Genomic DNA, 22002 nt, shown 5'->3' on the forward strand with positions numbered 1-22002 from the left:
AACGGAAGTTTGACCTTCTGAATGTCACCCGCGAAAATGAAATGGTTGATTCCGGTACTCAGTTTATCATCATGGACCTAAAGGTGCTGAACACTTTTCCTTTGCATATGCTTTGTAAGTAAAACCATTTGTTTCGAGGACAACAGAGTTGCCCCAGATTGTCATAATCTTACTGTAGCTCAGCGCCTTTCTATTTTAATGAATTTTGTGTCTTTGTTATCGGAAGAAAAGTCATCAGTTAAAACTAAACATCGTGCCACCAAGTTATGAATTTCAACAAATTGCAGTGACTTTTCCACAATCTTTCTGGCTTTGTGTAGAGCTCAAGCTTAACTTCCATTCTCTAGAGTGACGGAATGGACGAGCACTTACCGGGACCATTCTCCTCGTCTTGTGGCTTTGACTTCTTAGCTGGGCTTCCGTTGTCGGCGTTCTGTTTCGCATTGTTTGACACGGTTTCCTGACTGTCGTCCCGTGGTCGCTTGGGCGGCTGCTCCTGCTTTGGCTGCTGTGCCTTCTGAATTGTCTGCCAGACTTCTTCTGCCAGTGCTTCACTTGATACAGACATGCTGGACTTGAGGAAATTCTGTAGAGATTGAAGAAAAAGTCTTAGAACATTTTACTTCTGTCTGTCCTCAGCCTGTCTGTAACAATGGTGACGTGTTCGGGAAGAGTACAAGTGCTGCCCATGACATGGTAGTTGCTACATGAAAGTGGCCCTAAGAAAAATGGACAGATGTTTTTTTTTATTCATGCACTGCACAATATTTCACCTTAAGTGTGCAAGGCACTAGTAAAAATCTGTGCACAGTACCAGGCTCTCTTCCGAGGCATAGTTTTAGCACCACGAAGGACCTTGGCACCTTTTTGACACATTCAAACTACCGTAATTACCAGGGACAGAATTTCTCCAGCTTCTTTGCCACGCCGCAAATCCTGGAGGTGCAAAATATCGACCAAGCAGCCACCCAAACTCTTAAGCTAACTGGGACAAACTTCGGTGTGGATGTCTGGTTGGTCCAAAGCTGCAAATGATTGGGAAATATAAAATTTAACCCTAGGAGGTGACAAGTGCTTTCTTGATCATAAATTACATGCTTGATATCTTACAACAAAGGTGTTTCAAACACGAGGCAAAGAGGCAACATATTGCCACATCATTTTAGATGCTTGTTTTTAAGGGGCGATGCGAGTCTTTTAAAGTAAAAATATTGCTAAAAACATAATTTTTAAGAAATCACAATTTTGAAGCCCTCATGGCACAGAGTATACACTCCCAAAATGTGACTGCTCAATTTGGTCTATAATAATTAAATAATGACAACCTGTAAGCATTAAAGAACATGACCACGGACCCGACCGGCACCATCTCGGTCTTGTCTGAAAGCTGGTTTTTCACGCTTTGCTTCGGCGCGCCCCTAAGTGGCGTCCAAATCAAGGCGGCAACGTCATCTTTACTTTTCGGAAGAAGGTGAGCAGAGCTCGAGAGACGTTGACTGTTGAAAGCGCACGCCCCCCAAAAGCGCCACTCTCCGATCGGCCTTGGCGTGCACCTCCTCTCTTGGCTTCACTGGCCTGCTCTTTTGCACAGTGCTGTTAGCATAGTGAGAAAGTCACTAAATTTAGCATGTTTTCAGCCGTCCTAACAACAATGCTATCTTTTTGAAGTCTTGGCCACTTTGGAGGGGACTATTTTTTTGTTTTGTTTCTTACAGTTAGGTAAATTGTTGTTACTAGAGCTACATAGACGCTAAAGCCCATACTCGCTACTCGCTAAAGCCCATAAACGTGCAATCCTTGTATTAACAAAAAATTAAAAAGGGAAAACAGGTCAGTAGGATAGCTATCCGGCGGCTTCCAAGGGGCAGCTCTGGATGTCAGTCGTTTTTCTTCATCCTGTCGAGGGTGAGGGTGACGCAAGGTAGCGTTGGTTGACGCGAAGACGACGACATTCTCAAACCCTGAAGTCCTTCAGAACTACTCTCTTTTTCCAGGGTAACCTAGCAGGTGTTCAGAAATTCCTTTGTGACCGTCACGAAAAGAAAAAACAAAGTTTCTTGAAGCGATCACTTTTGTTCGATAAGGAACAAGCAGATTCGTTCTACATGGTTGAAGTCAGCGAGCAATGTGAGGGAAATCGTAGAAGAATACGGGAGACAGGATAGATGCTGTCTATCCTGTCTCCCGTATTCTTCTACAGTTTCCTCACGCTGCTCACTGACTTTAACCATGTCTAACGCTTGCCAACTAGCCCAGCTCACCATCGCTACTCTTCTACAAATTTGTTCCACTGAGGGTGAAGACGTATACAAAAGGGGTATGACTTCAATGCAGTCTTCCTCTGTTTTGCTACTGGAACAGAATTTTCTCGCCAATGCCTCGAGTCACTCAAGGTGTTGGCAAGCGCCTTGGGAATGGGACAGCCGGCTCCGACTGTTTACTTGACTTGTCACCACAGAAAGTAATTTCAAATATTATGTCAAATAAAAAAAAAACCTTCATGTGTCTTATCCAATCGAAAAATAAAAAATTCAGGAAAAATAACCATCATCACTTAGCATCATCATCACTGGCGACTTTTAGGCCACGTCATGACGACTTCACCCAAAATAAATTAACAGCACTGCTCTCGCATGCTCCCTGTCATCTGTTTTTTTTTCGCTACGCCGTCCAAGATGCATGCTGCCTTTGCTCTTCTCCAGTTCCTATTTAATTATTGCTATCGTTTGCTTTCTGCTTCCTAGTGCTTTTCGTGCCCCACGTTTTTTCCTCATGTTGTGTGTAAATGTTTTTGTCCCGGAGTCGCTTTTCTTTTTAGCTTTTAATTTTTGTTTACATTAACCCACTTCGCATCATTGTTCTATATCACTTTGCTCATTTCGATGGCCAGTTTGAAAATGAACATGCGGAAAGTGCACAGTAAATGTAGACGTGCTTGAAATATGAAGAGTACCACGTCGTTGAAAATGAGTGTCAACTTCGGTAGCACCACAAGTCATTTTACCGCTTGTGAACACGACTGCACCAACAACTTCAGTGACACTGTACGACATTTCACCGCTAATGGATGAGGTCGAACCAAGCTTGAGCGCCGATCAGATTGATAAACGCAAAGAATCTGCAGAGGAAACAAAATCTTCATTGGCAGAGAAGTCGGTGACTTCGCAAAAGTTCGAGCTCCTCAACGTCAGCTTGGCAAGTGAAGATGACGATCGTGGCACAGATTATGTCATAGTGATCATAGAAGTGCTGCAGAAGTGCTTCCCATCTACGTCACACGGCAGGTACGAAATGGTCACTGTCGAACTTTTAGAGTGCAACGAGAGGCAGTATGGCCTAGCAGTGAAGCTAGCGCTCAAGTGCTCAATCTGCGAATTCACCAAGTGCCACTTCTTGCCGCCATAAGTAGCCGGAGCAGCCAAGATCACGCCTTTTGGCATCAACTTGAGAGCAATGAAGGGGATCCTAAGCATAGGAAAGGGAGTGGCTGCCCTCGCAAACCTCTGTGCCACAATGAACCTCTCCCACCAAGGCAGGGTGTCGAACCGGAACCGAACCGAACCGAAAACCGGAACAGAACCGTTATTTTTAGCCGAACCGGAACTGAACCGAACCGAAATCTTCGCCGCCATCTTGGAACCGAACCGGAACCGAACCGAAAAAAAATATAACGGTAACCGGTTCAAAACGGTTCAAGGTAATATTTTTTTTTTCTTTTTTGTTAGTATCACAAAATGAGCATATGGGAATAAAAAATTGGCGGCTGTATTTCTATCTACGGATCAAAACGTCATATACAGAATTGGAAAGTATGGTAAGTTGTGGGTTTTCATGGCACTATGATTAACCATGTGCCACGTTGTCACGTGACGCCATGGTGTCAATACATGTCACGTGACCTCGTGACGTCACATGACTCACTGCGTCAACTCGATTTAATTTGAGGAAGTCACTAGATGTATTAACGTTGTTGACAGCATGACGTAACATGACATCACGATTTCGCACCGAGAGTCACGTGACACCGTGACGTAAGCGATTTTCAGAACCCCTAGTCGAGTGCTCGGGTTCATGACAATCAGCACCGCCAAACATTCGGGTAACGGCTCATGTCAATTACTAATGATATTAGCCCAACTCTAACAATATCTGAAGCTCAGCCCAAGCTTTTGCTTTCCAAACCCTAGCCGCCTAGAGCAGGACTGTGATGAACACTGGCGGTATCAGATCACGTGGCCGCTTGTTTAAATTGCGAGTTGAGGAGATATCGACAGCTGTCTCTTTCCTTTATTTTTTCTGCATCGGCTATTAGGGTAAAACTAATGGATATTTCCGAAACCTACCAACGTTAGGGGTTATTTCTTAACACTATTTATTGAAAGTACAAGAAAAAATGTTGCAAGACCCATTTTACATTATTGAGGCACCCAAATATTTTTTCGTTGTTGCTGAACTGCATCCGAAAGATGCCCCTGAGAATAGAAGTACTGAAATTACTAAATGCGACTTATTAATATGACTTTACATAGAACTACACGTGTGTACGGAAGGAATACTAAAAAAAGAGGATATTTTAGTGACCTCAGAGAGACAGCCGAACGTTGGCAGTCGCTGTAAGTCTCACACGAGCGTCGTTCTCAAGTTATCGCCCAAGTTTCGACTCCCTCTGTACTTTGCTTAAAGGAGCTATAAAAATATTTCTATACATCACTAAATACTACTCAGGATCACTCCCTAACGTTAATAACTGCTTGAACTTGGCTTTGCTATTTTTTCTAGGCAATGGCAGTCGCCAAAAAAATTGGAGAACTATGAGCATCGTTCATCCCCTCAACTCGGAGCCAGAAGTGGCCATGTGGCCTGGTGCCTATCCTATGCCGCCAACGTTAATCATACTCCCGCACTGGGGTTTTAAAGGAAGAAAACGCGTGCTCAGCTCCAGGCATTGTTAGAGTTCGGCTATTCTCATCACCGCAGTGGTTGGACACGAGCCACTACCCAAGTGTCTGCCAAGACATTGATTGTTACGAGCCGATGTACGGTGCTCACGCAGTCCTCCTGTCCAATCCATGAGCCGCGCTCGACTGTCGTCAGACGGGTGGTTTTAATCCTACAATGGCGACATCAATCTTTGGGAAGGCAAGACTAAAAAAAATAGTCTCTTTTAGTCCTCGCAACTTCACGGCGACAAAGAAGCTTCTGAATTAGTGGCGGCCTGTGCGAGTGTACTTGGGCCAGAGGACCAGTACGCCTCGGAAAAGTCATGAACATTCCAACCCGATGTCGTTTTATGACCCACCTAAACTTCACGGGGTGCAAAATAAAAGCAATGAAGGGTTGCGGTTAACAAGTGTCAAATAAAATTGTCGAATGAACACACACCAACGGAGGAGGCAATTCCTCAGGAATACTTTCAGCCTTTCCACTCTGGTGAAGAAGGAAGACCAGCCAAGCTGTACTATGGTGTAAATGCAGTAATGGCCGGCCGCAAGTCGGCAAGCCAGAGTGGAAAGGCTGGAGAGGTTGCCGCCATCTATACGCGACGGCGGCAACCAGACAACCGGCAAGCCGGTTGTCTGGTTGCTGTCGTTATATATAGGTGGCGGTAGCTGTCCAGAGTTTAGTGTCATCATTTATTTGCTGACGGACACGACACTGGGGAAACTAGCCCTTAAAGGGATACTGCAACGAAATTTCGCCGCTCATCTGTCGGTCTATATGTGTTCAAAAAAGCAGCATCACATCGAACATACCAATATCTTGTTAAAAAAGTCACAAAAAGGAATTTTAAAACGAATTAAATAATTAGCAAAGAGCACCTGGTGGATGTCGCTAACGCCTCGCTTGTAATACCCGTCTAGGAACCTTGAGAGCTAGTGACAGAGGTTGTCTCGCATCCGGCCACGACGAGAGAAGAGGGGCAGGAGGACCTCCCCTCTTCCCGAGAATGCCTTTTGTGTGTCGCAGAAGTCGCTATTGTCCCCCTACAAGATTACAGAAGATTAACCCGTCACTCAAAATTCGTACAAAAGCAACCGCTTCGGTGGCTGGAACGACAAGGCCATCCATCCTCTCGACGTCAACCTCGTCGTAGCTTTGCTCGTCTTGAGACGACCTACGTCACGATTTCGTTGGATGTCACGTGGTCTCCGCTGGGCCTTCTCTGAGCGCTTGCCAGAGTGGGCCGTTTATAACGAAAAATACAGCCCCCAGGCTTAAAATACAAACGTGCGATTGTCATTTACGGATATTGTGGATCATACTCAACCTATTTTTGAACACGACGGGAATATTTCAAGTTTCGTCGAAGTATCCCTTTAACAGCTCCGCTGTATAAGGAAGTGCGCGTGTGTGTATGTGTGTGTGTGGGGGGGGGGGGGGGGGGGAGGAAGGGGGAGTTTTAAAAACATACTGTGTTGTAAAGGTTCCTCTTCCCTGCATCTCTGGCGCAGACCAAAAAGCGTGACTCTGGAAGCTACTTTTCTTGCAAAAACGCTGTTACCAAAAAGCTCGTTTTTGTCGTGCCAGACGCTCGCGCCGTTCCTAGTGAAAAGCGTCTGACTCGCAACTAAGGGGTCGTGGGTTCGAATCCCGCCTAAAATTCTTAATTTTTTTTTTCTTTAAGGCAAAATAATTACTTTCAAAAGTGAAGTCATTTGAGACATACGGCGACCTTTAATTCGCATTACATGTCATGTTTTAATCACTGTCATTCCACGCGTGATGTCAAGTTTCACGTGAGCATTGTGGGTTGCTTGAAATTCTTGCGCGAGGGTATGTAGCTCTGACGTCATGAACCTATCAACCAATCAGGATTTTCCAGTCACGCCACCGACATCGGCTTTTCTGCGACATCAGCTCCTTAAGGGGGAACACTGGTCTTGGAGCTTTTTTTCTTATTTTATGACCAAACTTAATGAAACTGCACAAGCTTGTTCAGCTTTTTGTGCCAATTTCATATATCTGGTCATTTTCTCAGTCAGTAGCATTGAACTCAAAATAATTAAAACTTGCCTGCCTTTGTTTGGAAAAACGATAGAAAAAAAACTGCTCAACAAAATATTCTTTTTAACACATGGCTAGATACTACGAAGTGTAGAGAATACAATGTTGGAAGCACTTTTAAGATAAACTCATTATTAGTGATTTTACCACACATTGAAGTTCAGTGCTCAATGCATATCTAACAAGTAATATAGCAAAATAACAAATAGAAATTTTTCTAGAGTTATATTAGAAAATCTGCTCTCAACATTGTATGCTTCACACATTCAGCTACACATTTCAGGAATGGTTATATTTCTATCTGCTCTAGATGCTGAGATATCCCTCCTGTAAATTTTTAATGAGTCCAAAAATTGTGTTTTGTGAAAACAATGTTTTAGAGTCAACTTCAATGCACATGCAGCCCACATAGATATTATAAATTGACTTATAGCTCAAATATTCATTCATGAAATTATAAGCCTGGTAGATTCAGAAGAACAATAGCCATCGCCATTTTCAAGAGAATGAAGTTTTAGAAAGTTTTTTGGCTCCAAAGACCCATGTCCCCCCTTAACGCTATCAAGTTAAAATCATCAGTTAGCAAAGGTGATGCTCATTTACAAATTAAATTGACCGGCATCTTGTCAAGAACAAACCTCAACAGCCAGGCTATGCCAGCTTATTCTGCATAAGAAAATGTTCACTTGGGCAAGCGCTATTTTGGGCCAGATTCGATCTGAGTGCGAAGGTGCGTATATATTAGAGTGAACAATTGCGATTACTTCTTGCTGCCTGATTAGTGGCATGCATGTGGTGCTGAGTGTAAACAATGTTTGGCTAGAACAGCAAGCATTTGGATTGCCGCTCGGTGTTTCTATAAAAAATAGACTGAAAGGAATTATCCTAAAACTTTTGTTACATTCTGAAAATTTCATTGCTTTTAGCTCAGTTGTGTCGTCATCATATAAATATATATTGTGAAGTGTATTTCGTAAACATTACTTCATAATTAGCATGAGCACGAGGTGCTAATTTCATAATTTAATGTGGTGTAATTCCTTAGGTCAAGGACACTATCACGATTTCATTTTTAACACTGCGACACAAAGTTGTACCAATCACGGGTATTTTAGGCGACCTACCACACTTTGCGACAACATTTTATACCGTGTAAATAGATCAGCTTGAACTTTAGAATTTTACTTAAACACGAAGAAAGCACAATAAAATGCAGTATAGTTCTAAATTTGAAGCTGATATATATACAGGTATGTACCAACCAGCTCAACTCTTTACTCTTGCACTTAAACATTTCGATTCAGGTAAAATATATGTTACTGGTAACCAAAGGGATGTGAAGTCGTATGAACACGACGTTATATATGTTAATGTGGATGTTTTTCTTCTCTTGCGTCGAAATTAAAGGGAAACAAGCGGTTCTGTATTTAAGAAAAAAAACTTCAATGACCTTCATTCTACCTCCAGGATCAGGAATATCGAGATTATTTTTCAATTTGGTGCACGGAGGCTTCAGAAATTAATTTTCAAAGTACCGCCGAAGCCCCTCCTTCCCGGGGCGTGACGTCACACTAGGTGTTTTCGGAATCTCTGCTCTCGCGCATCTTCAGCGCCTGTCAAAGCTATGCACGCGCATTCTTGCTATTTTCAAAAAAAGGTCAGAAAGAGACATTACGACTGCCGTCATTGCGGGGAATATACCGGGCAAGCTTGCAATTGCACGCACTGCCCGCACGAATGACACGTGCTTGGCGGCCCAATGATCCTAGTATGACGTCAGGACTGGTCGGAGGTTTTTCGCGTTTTCTCGCTTTTAGTTGCATCTTCAGGGAAAACGAATGTGATATTCAGATTCACGGGATAAAAATACGCCAGAATTCACCTCTAACTCTTTTTTTTTTTCAAGAAGCGTTTCAGCTTCCCTTTAAATAACTGAATTTAATATTTTTGGCACGTAAAAACAAAAGTGAATTGCACGGACGATCGAAGAAACTATATAGTTAATCGTTTCACGGCGTAAATAGTGTATATTGCCAGAACAACGCGAAAAATATATTCTCAATTGAGCGGTTCAAACCTGTTCGAACCAGTTTGAACCGTTATTTTTGCTCCCCGGAACTGAACCGGAACCGAACCGAAAGCCGTGAACCCGAACCGGAACCGAACCGATAAAAATTTCGGTTCGACACTCTGCACCAAGGGCTCCACCGCAAGACCTTCAGGGGACACATGGACACCATGGTGCAAGCTTGCCAGGTAGCAGCAAAAGTCGCAAAAACAGCAAGTGTGCAAGGGATGAAAGTCCTGACCAGAACTTTTACAACCCCGTTGGAAACGTGGACATCCTTTTTGATGGGATGCGGAAGACTCGTGGGCACAACTCTAACATTGCAATGGAATGCATTTTCGAGTTCTACTCTAGCCAGGTACTGGACCACATTGTTTTCCCCAGGTACTGCCGTGGCTGGCAGAGGGCACCTGAACCAGATGATAACAGCTATAGTGACTGGGTTATGAACCCCAAGTACCTCAAGAACATCGACTGCAACGCTGGACAAATGGAAGCCAAGACAGCCCCTATCCTGTTCAAGAGGTCTCTAGAGAAGAATGGACCACATTACATGACCATTTCTACCGAAGGAGACAGCCGCACCTTCCGTCCTTTGATGCAGGAGGGCATTTATGGTTGCCTTGACATCGATAAGGACTACCTGAACCATGTGCACAAGCAAATCGGGGCAGCTCTTCGCACCTTGGTAGTGAAGAAGGTACAAGGGGAGTCTTTTGGAGAAAGAAGCTGAACCAAGACAAAATTTAAAAAGACGTTTACAAATTTTTGTAATGCGAAATTAGAGCGCAGCTCTTGGGGAGGAGGAGGGGAGGGTATGCCCCACCTCCTCCTCCTCCTCCATCCCCTCCTCTACCCTCCTCCTCTAATCCAGTTCCCCCGCTAAATTTAGCGGAGAAAATGATGTTACATGACTTAGTGTCACGTCAGCTATGAACAAATTCAGTTTCTCCGCTAGATTTAGTCGGAAAATTGACGTCACGTGACCTTAACACCAATTCAATTCCTCACTAAATTTAGTGGGGAACTGAATTGGTGTTGCAGTCACATGGTATCAATTTTCCTGCTAAATTTAGTGAGTTGGTTATGCCGACGCCGCAAAACCTGGAAACGGGTGTCTAAGAGCTGCGCTCTAAAAGATCACAAACTACTATGGATACGCATTGAGGACCCACAGGCACGACGTCCCAGGGATGAAAAAGAAGGTGCAGGCAACTTTGTTGCACGTGACATTGACAGACGAAGCCCCAGGCCACATTCACTGTCCTGAAGGTGACGATTCCTGGTGCTCCTACAACCGCGCACTGGCCAGCTACGAGGACCCACAAACACACAAGAACCCTCTACCAGGCTTCATTCACACAGCACTGGAGCCGATCTTTCAGAGGCTGGGCGACCAGGCCCTCTTGGAGCACTGCAGTGATGGCATGAGGCAGAACGCCACTGAGAGCCTACACTCGGTGATCTGGGGCCAAAACTTCAAAAGCACGCATGACTCTCTGCTGGCTGGACGCAGAAGTGGAGAAAAGAAAAAAACGCAGTCGGGTGTAGCCACGCGACTTCCAGCCATGAGCTTCCGTGCTCGTGTTTCAGTTTCAAGCAGTTGAGTTTTTTTTTTGCTTTATTGAAAGTATCCGTGACTCTGCAGCAAAATAATGATTGGGTAGTCTCCTAACACCATATTAAGTTGCCTAACAAAAAAAAAAAAAAACATTTTTAGGGTGTGTTAGTGTCCCTTTAAGAATATCTAATCAACACTTAGAGAGTTACTGGAACTGATCAAGCACCGAACAATACCTTATAAGACATTTAAGACCTACAGAAATGGTGGCTAACACAAGGATTGTTATCATACCAGTACAAAAGATTAGTGTAGTAACTGATCAAATTGATTTGAGTTCCACAGGGGTATTGAGATACTCAAAATTAACTAAAACTATCATCTTAAAGAGCAAACAGACTGTATTAACTTGCTTAGATAAAAAAAAAAAAAATCTCTTCCACTGTCTCCAACGGAAAACTGGCTCACTGTTTCTACTGAGGCACTCAATATGAACCAAGAACCAATCAAATAATAGGGAGCCAGGTAAGCCTCTAATTACCATGTATTTGCAATGGAAACTCATGGGTGATGAGCTTCAACGAAAAAAGCATTTGTCTAACAATGCAAGATTAACACTATACAAGTATTAACACAGAATGTGTTATGGGCCAACTCCTAGCAGTGTCCCTAATGCAAAGTCCTGCGGCACCGGAGCGTGACATGACAATTCACCAGAATAGAAAAGCGCCGGACACAGCGCAGAAGTCCTCATTTACAAACTGGTGTCCCTCCGACTGTGAATCCATTGCTAAACCAACCGCACCAGAAACAGGGAGTTTAAAATGCATCACAAGGCAGCAAACGCACCCGCACATATGGAGGGAGCATTTGGAGAAAACGAGATGCGAAATAGCAGGGGTCAAAGTCGCGGTGTGCGACTGCAAGAAACCAAGTTTGAGTTCCACTACTGTTTGGGCACATGCTTTGGCAGCGCTTTCTTTCAGGGACGCTATTTTAAACAAGGTAATGATGGGTTCCCCCCAAAAGTAGGTTTGGGAGTCTGTCAATAGGTGCAGTCCACGTGTGGAAAAGGTCCGTCCATTGGAGAAGATGCCACCCACAAGGCACACGTTAGCGAAGCGATCGCGCACTTATCACGGGCAACATACAACGCGTTCTCTGTTACCAGTGCCTTTGCCATTAGAGTGCTGGAAAGGGGAAACTTTTTTTTTCTTGTATCAGATTTTGTATTCTAATATTAGACTATAAATTTAATCTTGGAGAGTTTGCTGATTGGACACTACCCCAAGCATTATTCAAACTGCAACCAGTGTGATATAAACTGCTTACATACTTTTGGGGTCCTAAGGTCAACATGCAAACTACTGTTTCACCCATTATGTCTTCTCACCTCCACAACAATGTGCAATGAATACAAGAAAGTTAACGGCATACAATCCCCAGTGCACAGAGGCGTCAGATACCTTGAAAGGCTTGGCCTTCCGTGGAATGTTGTTGAATGACTGCATGCGCTTGAAGATGTCCCTCACTCTCGGCGACATGTCTTCCCTCGTGATGAGGCCTGCAATCATCTGGAATAATGTCAAAGGGGTCACGCTGTTTCAGTAAGACAAAGATTTCAACTCCTGCTTCAGTGACAAGGAAGTTAATGATATTATCAAACAAGCAAAACAAATTGGTAATGCCCTTTACTTCCCTGAAATGCAGTATTTAAAGAGTTATCATTTAAATTTGATTAAAACTAAATTGGTGTATAGGTCATGCAACACAGATTTTCCCCCTACATCTAGCTGGGAAATTGAAGTGGTGCATAGGTATGTGACATTAATTTTTCCGCTATGCTTAGCAGGGAAACTGAAGGCATTTAGTCTTATGACGAAAAACTTCCCTGCTAAATTTAGCAGGGAAACTGACGGTGCGATGTCACGCAGCAACAAGTTACCCACCAAATTTAGCGGGAAAACTGACTTCTCCTATGTCACGTGACATCAATTTCCCCGCCAAATTTGGCTGCGAAACTGAATTGGCGTAGAGACCTTTTCACCCTCCATTGCAAGAGTGCTGCCACCTTGGAGGCACGTGACGCGGCCGCCATAAGGTGGCTTCAGCTCGTCGCTCCACTCTCCTCTCTGCACCTTGGCAAAGGTGTTGTACACATGTTTTTCATCCCATTTTACCGCGTCTCTCGCCTTACTTCTATGGCGCACCGTGAATTCACGAGGGCGCCCATCAAACCATTCGGCCAATCTTGGCCGCGACACGATCACATGGTCGTGTTGCCGCGGGGTCGATCGCGATCTCGAATTCGGCTCCCGACGCGCCGCTTTCTCTCCTAGCCACTGGAGGGCGCTGCAGGCGCCCCCTGGCAGGCAAGGAGAAACCTCCTCGCCCATCGAGAGATATACTCGGTGGGGCAGGGGGCGAGAGGCCTCTAAGAACTTCGGACGAGACCGAGACGCAGGCACTGGCAGGCAAGTGGGTGGCGACCGGATCTAGGATATCGCGGGACGCGAGGCCTAAGGGCCTTCTTTGTGTTTGGCGTTGGTCTTAACGTGCGTTTGTAAATATTTGTGTAATGTCGCGTGTATTTGTAGTTTAGATTAAGTGTTTTGTAGAGTTGTATTTTATTGTACGAATAAACGGGGAGCGGAATCCCGCTCCCGTGAAAGAACCAGGCTGGACTCGGTTTGTTGACGGACCATTTGTAGGAAATCGCGTACCGCCGCCGATTCGCCATTTCCCACGTGGTCCGTCAACAAACCGAGTCCAGCCTGGTTCTTTCACGGGAGCGGGATTCCGCTCCCCGTTTATTCGTACAATAAAATACAACTCTACAAAACACTTAATCTAAACTACAAATACACGCGACATTACACAAATATTTACAAACGCACGTTAAGACCAACGCCAAACACAAAGAAGGCCCTTAGGCCTCGCGTCCCGTGATATCCTAGATCCGGTCGCCACCCACTTGCCTGCCAGTGCCTGCGTCTCGGTCTCGTCCGAAGTTCTTAGAGGCCTCTCGCCCCCTGCCCCACCGAGTATATCTCTCGATGGGCGAGGAGGTTTCTCCTCGCCTGCCACGGGGGAGCCTGCAGCGCCCTCCAGTGGCTAGGAGAGAAAGCGGCGCGTCGAGAGCCGAATTCGAGATCGCGATCGACCCCGCGGCAACACGACCATGTGATCGTGTCGCGGCCAAGATTGGCCGAATGGTTTGATGGGCGCCCTTGTGAATTCACGGTGCGCCATACTTCTTAAGGTGTTGTCCTGTGCTAATGTATGCCATCATTATGTGCACAACTTCTGCAGTTAATTTTGTAACGTGTTTTGACTAGTTTCACTGTCAGTGTACCAGATATGTGTGAGGGGGCTAGAGGAGGCACAGGAATCAGCGTTGGCCCTACACACATTGATTATGTAGAAGGCTCTCAGCATGAGGGCCAATTGCCCTATTACTTATGACAACTAAATTTTCTCATCGACAGTAGCGGAAAATTCTGAATAAGTATCACAATGTATATTCACGATTGTGCATTTAGGATCTTAAGAAAGGTAACAAGGATAGTCAGCGAAAAGAGCAACTACGTGTTTTTCCTAAAGGTCCCTTGCCTCGCCTTCAATAAAAATCTAATTGCTTTGGTAAAAATGGTAACGCCAACATAAAATGATTTGTTTGTTCATTGCATTACACCAATATGCGCTAGACGTTTTTAATAATGTTTGCAATAAAAACATTTGCCTAATCTGTTTATTTATGAATTTAAAGAAACTGTACATCTGCTTGGTTCCTAAATGCAGTCATTTAAGTGCTTCAACAAATTTCTTAAGACATATGATACATTAATTTATTTCAATTATCATAACACAAAGGTCAGTAATACCCTGGCAAAAAAACAACCGTCACATGCAGCATGAAGGTGCAGAGGGCCCGCAATATGTGAGGCCGAAAAGAAGCCGTCAACATGGAAGTCACCAGAGTGCAGAGCTGTCTACGCCAAATAGCACTTTGTGGGGCTGGTGACGCCGAAATGCAGAAAGCATGTCTACATCAACGAATAAAAAGTTGCCTAGACAGGTTAATGAAATGGTGCCTAGCACCCGGCTTCAGCCAAACTTGCCGGCCTATGGAGTTCTATGGCTTACTTTCATTTCATTTGGCGAATTTTATGCCAGGCAAACGTCACACTTCACTTGACAGGCCTGTCACTTATCTCACATCCTGAGTATGTCGTAAGCAAATGTCCAGAAAACAGCTGGTTTATCTACTAATGCCAATATTGTCAAATGCAGTTAATGAGTGCATTTGTAGGGCTGATGGTGCAAAACATTTCCCACCCGGCCTAGGACGGACTGTCAAAATATTTCTCGAGTGCTTAATTTCTTTACAGAAAACAGTCAGAGACACTGTCACTTCTTTTTTAAATTCTCTGCATTATTATAGAGGATTTTTCCAGTCTCTGAAGTTCACGAAAAGTTGGTGTCCGCAAAAATCAAATAGGGAATAGTGAACTCGCGACTTCATGTGTTCTTCGTGATTCAGCACATTGTCATGAAGTTGTCTATCTGTTGTTGTTTTTTCTTGTTAATGCTATGCATCTGTCAATTTGTTTTTTTCCTTTCCATTTGTGTATTCTTCCGGAACCTGGGGTCAGCGGGAATGGCCTCAGGTGATAAAACAGTTCGGTCGTTTTGCCGCCAGACCCGGTTGAAATTAAGGCCGAGCGTGACATGGTACATCCTGACTCCTAAAGTGTTTGCGAAAAAGTCTGCAATTAAGGCTCGAAACCACTTCATAGCTTTCAAAGAGGCTCAGTACCACTGTTGTACTAGTTGTGTGCCAACAATGGACACATTTGGATTAAGACATTAAGCGAAACGGGCATAAACCACCAACACAGCCGCAAGCATGCTGAAACCGAAACCAAACAAATTGAAGCCACTCAATGGTGGAGAGTCCGCCAGCCCCCTCTATCCGCTAGTCATGTAACTACGGAGGGGAAAAGGTCTATAAGTCCCGTGACGAAGATCATATGGCATCTATTTTGCCACTAATTTAAGCTGAAAAAATGAATTGCTGTAAAGGTCTAGTGACGTCAGGTCACGCAACAACAATTCTCCTGCTCAATCTAGCGGGGAAACCGAATTGGTATTTAGGTCATGCCAGGTCAATTTCCCCATTAAATTTAGCAGGAAATGCATAGACGGATGGTCAACATTTTAGAAGTAGCGGGTTCAAAAACTTCCCGTGTTGCACACTGCCCTACCTCAATCCACTCTTCCTGTTTTGCTTCACCTTTAAATACGGGAGACTTGACTCCCTTGCCCCCATATCTCTCTTGTTCGGTGATGCATTTGATGTGCTCCTTGTAGTCATCTCCCCTAGAAAAACAATCCAGTGAGCAGAAAAAAGTAAAATTTTATAGAATGCATCGTCAGTAGCAGGAGTTGTTCATGTAACCTAACCGCACATTGTGTCGCAACGAAGTAGGCTTGTATTACGAGAAGCACTGAATCAGTCATTCACTTGAATATGAAAAGCCACACTGAAGATAAAATTACTGTCCGATTAACTTACAACCCTGCATGCCCACTCTCTTAGACCCTGAAAGCTTAATTTCTCAGAAATAAAACATTTCCAACATAGAAGTCCTCCGGAAGTTCTAATATCAGTTCTTCACTGCCCGGAAATTTATGTTCTGGCAAGAAGTGCATCCTCAGTCTCTCGACAAAAAGGGGCAGGAAGGAGTCGGGTTTTGAGTAAATGGGACAAGCCATTAGCGATGAAGCTTACATTGTACATGAACTTTTGCTGACGAGGGCATGAAAATTACAGTTTCAAATTAACCAAAAAGACCAAAAAAACCAAAAAGTTTTTTTACCAGTAATTCTGTTTTGTTTTTTTGGAAGCTAAGCGCATCGGGAATGTCTCAATTTGCATAGATATGGCCAATATGTCAAATATAAGCAGAAAAAAAAATATGAACACAACACGCCATATTAAAAATTAAGCTAATCTAAAAAAACAGTTGATTCATATCTAACATGAATTGTGACACCTTGGGTACCAAGGTTTTATTTAATACAGAATGTGTTTTATCAGGCGATTTTCATTAATATCTGCAACGTTTTGCAGTAATGTTTGGCCGTAATGAAAACCCAACACAGAAAAGTGTAGTACCCATAGGGAACCATACCAAGACTTGAAAGAAGAAAGTCTCCGGCAACACTTGAACCCATTACTTGGAGATGGGGAGCCACGTGCTTTACCGACTGAACCATTGAGAGACGGTGTTTGCTCTCGCACGCAAAAGCAAACACCTTCGCGCAGCAAGCGAAGGCACGGTCGTGCTGTTTTGAAAATGTGCGGGCAAATAAGGACGGTTCTTTCATCCCTGTCACACTGCGCCATCTCACGGTGTTTTGTCAGAAATGGGAGTAAATATTTGACAGAAGCTCCGTGGCAAGGCGGCATTATTCAGACGCCTCTCTTCTACCGTGACCATGGCTTTTACGAAGCAAACGGCCGCAAAATCTGTGGAGATTATCGAGAATTTAGGAGACGGCAAAAGCAGAAGGAAGAGCCTTCACCAGGGGCCCCGCAAACAAACGCCGATAAGTGCAAAGCCTATCACAAGTTTAAATAAGGAAATAGGGGCCAACCAGTAGAAGTACATTCTCTGAGTACATATTTGTACTTTACTTCAAGTAAATCTTTTTTTTCTAATATAGATTTGAGGAAAGTGCGACTCCCTACTTCAAGGTACATTCCCCAAATTTTGTTTCGGTGAAATTGATCCCCTTTAGGAACAACGCGCTCATTTCATTTGTTTTCTCACTTAGCTCGAGTCCAGACTCTAAACAAAAAAAGGTGTATTGTCATGTGAAAATGTGTAACATCTTTCGAGACGTCATCCGGTCATTTCTCTGAGTGAAGTAAGTGTGACTATAAGACTGATACAATTAAGTCCCTTACAAGTTGATTGTGTTAAATAGTTTGTGTCACGAGCAAGAGTAAGACTACTACTCTTTTGGTCACATGACTGCACCCAATATTTGCCGCCATTTTCGAAAATAACATGCACCCCCAATTACCCCTGGGGCAATGCATACCGGTTTCCGAAAAGCAGCCCAACCGGAAATAATTATATTCCTAACGAGCGTGTTGGTAAGATGTACTAGATAACAGAAAGTATAAACAGAGAGAGGACGAAACACAGACGAGTACATTATAATTTCTATACAAATCGTCTAAATTTGATTTAGAACTGCTTGCTAGTTTGTGTTTTCCCTGGTTTCATTTTCTCTTGGGGGGCGTATCAATGCCACCACGTTATGTACTGCTGTATAGGGTCCATTTCTTGGCTGTTATTAACTTATCTTCTCTATGGGCCTCCAGCACTAAAGTTTAATGAGAAGGGCAGTGCCATGGTGCAGCGACATTTGCCATTATTGGGGCAGTAGCTATCCTCACTTTAAGTACAGAAACTTGGGATTCTGTGTGCACAGAAAAGTTAAAGAGGCTTGAAATACGAGTGATGTGAATCTCACTAGTATGCACTAGGAGCTCCACGTAAGGTTAAACCTCGGAGAAGTCATGTTAAAATAAAAATAAAATAAAAACGCCAGCCGAAGACTACTTGAGCGAACCTGTTGTATACAACTGTAAATTTTGGGCCACCGAATTGCATGCGCAGCCGAATGGTTACACGTCGAATTTGAATTTTGTTCCAGCCCACAAAGTTGTGTATTTGAATCTACCTAGATATTATTTTGCTTTTGCTTCTTTAGCTGTTTTATTTAACCTTTCTGGAAATTCTGCATAAAAATCCCGTAACTTATAATCACTGTACCATGTCATCAGCACTCTTTTGGTGCAGGAGTAACACAGCAATGCTAGCAAACGACAAAGTCGAGAGAGGGGCTGCTGTGTTCCCAGGTGCGAAGGGGATGAAAGCATTGAAAATTTGTTACGAGGCACGGGTGCTTCAGTACATAGTACAATAGACCTTATTGATTATTAGCGCCATCTCTCGGTGGCCACGGGTACTATCAGAGGCTCGGCGCCATCTCTGAGGCTTCTCCACCGTCCCCGCCACCCGCCGCAGTACAAAGCCCTCTCCCCGCATAGCATTTGTGCATGTTCCTCTGTTTTTTTTTTGACCGGGTGCGCTGCTGCGGAGCTGGTCCTAATGCCCATGTCCCACTAGAGCGACAGACAGAAACAAACGACAGCAACAAGCCTCAAACCAGAGTCTTTCGCAATTTGAGAGGCTTTGTAGAATAAAGAAGGCTATGCTCAAACACGAGCATCATGCACGCGAGGGTATCTTTGGCAGGCTTGCATTCGCTCGTGCTTACTTTACGAGCACCGACCGACTAAATGGCTGCCAAAGGTGCCATCGTGAGCATGCTGCATGGGTTTGAGGCTTGTCGCTGCCTTTTGTTTGTGTCTGTCACTCTAGTGGGACATGGTCATAAGACGTCGTAAGAAGCTTAAAAAACTGTCTTGTTTCTCTCGGTCGTCTTGGTTGCACATGTGTGAACGGGCCTTTACGGGCCGCGTTTGCAATAAAAGCTGCAAGAGGGTGACGAAAGCATAGATCATCTGTAAGCGTCTCCGCCTTTCCTCCTGCTTTCCTTCTTGCCCCGCGACAATGCAGCACATGCATGCTTGCAACCAATTGGCGAGAGGCGTCCACCAGTTAATTGCAAACATTCCCCATGGTTTGAGATGGACCCTCTCTTCAATCTAGGCTCTCTAGAGTGGCGGCACTGCCCGGTAAATGCTGGAGGCTCATTGGCTATGTTAAGGAATGGGGGCACAGCTATAACTACTGCTATAGGCCTAGCCTTTAACATGTGCTTTGCTGCTGCTATACAACAACATGCCCACAAATCCAGATGAAGCATTTAAAGTGACAGCATAAATCGGCTTGCTAACATATCGCGCTATGATTTACCACAGAGGTGCTCAAAGGTGGTGGAAGCATTGCGTGAAAATTTCAAAGAACAAACTTACCCGAGTAAAAAGTATGAAAATGACAACTGATTTTCCCTGCTTACGGAGCCGTTCTGCTATTTACGTATCCTAACTGGCGCAACAACCGAGAGATGGCGGCAGCGGCCCCGGCGCAAGCTTACCGCCCGGTTGCGCCAAAAGCAGCCAATGTGTTTTAATCAAAAATGGCACATGCTCAATAAAACACATTAACTGGATACATAACAAATCAAACTGACGGCTCGTCAAGCAATTTCAGCTACATGTCATGTGCTTCTGGTGCGACCAGGAGGTAACCTTGCACCAGGGCCGATGCCACTATCCGTTCAGTCAGGGGTGCATGGATAGCAGAGGGGCACTGTAGGTAGCGAAAATCAGTCGTCTTTTTTTTACTTTTCACTCAAGCAAGTTTGTACTTTGAAATTTTCATGCGAAGCTTCCACCATTTTCGGGCACCTTTATGGTAAATCCACGCACACTCCGTTACCAAGTCCATCTATGCGGTTACTTTAAACTTAGGCTTCATCCGGATTTGTGGACACACTGTGTATTGGGGCTTGGGGCTAGTAAAGCTGTTTCTGCCAGCTTTCGGAAATAAAAGGAAATAACATTATTAATATTATCACGAAAACAAAGCGGCTGTCGACTGTGTTGCCCTGCATGTCCCTCTCACGTCTTTGTAATTAATAGAAAGTTCATTTCAGTCGGCACTCCACAAATGGCTGCACTCCCAGAGTTAATTTCAGCACCGGCACTCCACAAGCGCATGCACTCGCTGCACCGAGAGAATCGAGCGTGCGCCAGAATGCAATCCTGTCATGGATCACTCAGGCAAGGCAGGTAAAGTGGAGACGACGGGGAATCGCCTGCCACTGATCTGGTACAATCTGCCATTCACACGAAGCAGAGCCAAAAATAAAGTAGATTTTCTGCTAGAAATCACGTCGCAGGAGAGACGGGATGGAGCGCGGGCTTGAATTGCGACTTTCTGCTATTTCACGAAGGGAGCAATCAACAACTCATACAATTTTGTTTCCATACAGTCGCTGAAATATACAGATGAGTAAAAAGGCTCAGGGCGAACGCATTAGCAGCCATGAGAATTTTCTCACAAGTGTACGAGCGAAACGTTATCGCCGAAATATGGTTGACTGTGGACTCACGAACGGGCATTTGTGGAGAAAGCTTGACCAGCAAAACGTGTGATACGTCCCATTAGCAGCGAGAAAGCTAAACACGGCGATATTAACCAAGGCTTGGGTAAAATTACTGTGTTTAGCATTTACTTACACCAGTTACTTTGTACCCTCATTCTTTTGTTCGAAAAAGCTCTCGATCTCACCGCTCTCATTAAAAATGAAAGCTGACACAGCTATATGCGGCCATGGACCGACATTGAAGGTGCCACGAAACGTATTGCTGGAGATTCCCAAACGGAGTAGTTTAAAAGCGTATTCTTTCAATGGTTCATGCTTAAAAAAACTGATCAAGCTTCCGGGCAAAGAGTATCAACGGCGTTATCTCCAGTGTAGTTATAAGAGATTGCTCTGTTTTCATTATTTCTTACTGTTGTTTTGTTGTCAACTCGTGGCGGAAACATAATGTAGACGTGTTGGTTGAGTTGAGGAATACCGAGACAATACCGTAATATCTCGAGAAATGGCCCACCTAAAATTGAAAGCAAACCAGGTGAAAATAAAAAGTGGGCTAACATTCGGCGTTCGATCAAGTTAAAAATGCTAGTTTTAGATTTTGTGACCTGCAAAAGTTGCGATTGCAGGTACCAAAGAATTAACCAAAGACAACTGTATTTCCCAGTAGGCAATGTCAGATTATCTCCCATTGCTGCTAAGTAGCACTATTTCTGCCGAGGTCAAGATTGGCCAGGGACCTGCAATTACTAGAAATAAAAAACCTTTCAATGTTTTCGAAGAAAAGAAAATAGTAAATCGGGCCAAAAAATGGGGTGGGTTATCTTTCGGGGGTGGGGCATCCCTTGGGATATTATGGCAAGGTGCAGGTGGGGCGAGGGACGGCGTACTCTTTCTTTCAACTAGCAACAGTACAATAAAGCCACAGCAATCTTTTTTGGAATCGCACCACATGGGGTGCGCGATTCCAAAAAATATTGTTGTGGCTCTATTGTACCGCAGCTAGTTCAAAAAAAGTGTATGTCATCCCTCGTCCCACCTGTCTTATTCTTTCGGTGTTCCCCTCCTCCTCCGCGGAAGCATACGTCATCGGTAAATCTCTCTATGAAAATCGAGTTATTTAAGTTATAACAAATATAAACATTACAGCGACCGCACTGTTTCATGTTCCCACCCTTCACGTTGAAACGCAGGGTGCTATTTTCGGTTTGAGGTG

The 22002-nt window shown here is 44.2% G+C and overlaps 1 protein-coding gene across 3 annotated transcripts in view; it reads right to left on the bottom strand.

Annotated features, from left to right (window-relative positions):
• LOC120835927 (cell growth-regulating nucleolar protein) overlaps window positions 1-22002 on the bottom strand; it is a 35366-nt gene that overhangs the window by 12148 nt on the left and 1216 nt on the right. For all 3 annotated transcript variants that reach the window (XM_040219426.3, XM_040219427.3, XM_040219428.3), the window contains exons 3-5: window positions 15902-16016; window positions 12101-12208; window positions 373-586 (exon numbers count right to left, since the gene is read on the bottom strand). In XM_040219426.3, the coding sequence (XP_040075360.1) occupies window positions 373-586; window positions 12101-12208; window positions 15902-16016 (437 nt within the window). The remainder of the gene's footprint in view (window positions 1-372; window positions 587-12100; window positions 12209-15901; window positions 16017-22002) is intronic.

Source organism: Ixodes scapularis, unplaced genomic scaffold (assembly GCF_016920785.2).
Source record: "Ixodes scapularis isolate PalLabHiFi unplaced genomic scaffold, ASM1692078v2 ptg002961l_1__unscaffolded, whole genome shotgun sequence".
NCBI lineage: Eukaryota > Metazoa > Arthropoda > Arachnida > Ixodida > Ixodidae > Ixodes > Ixodes scapularis.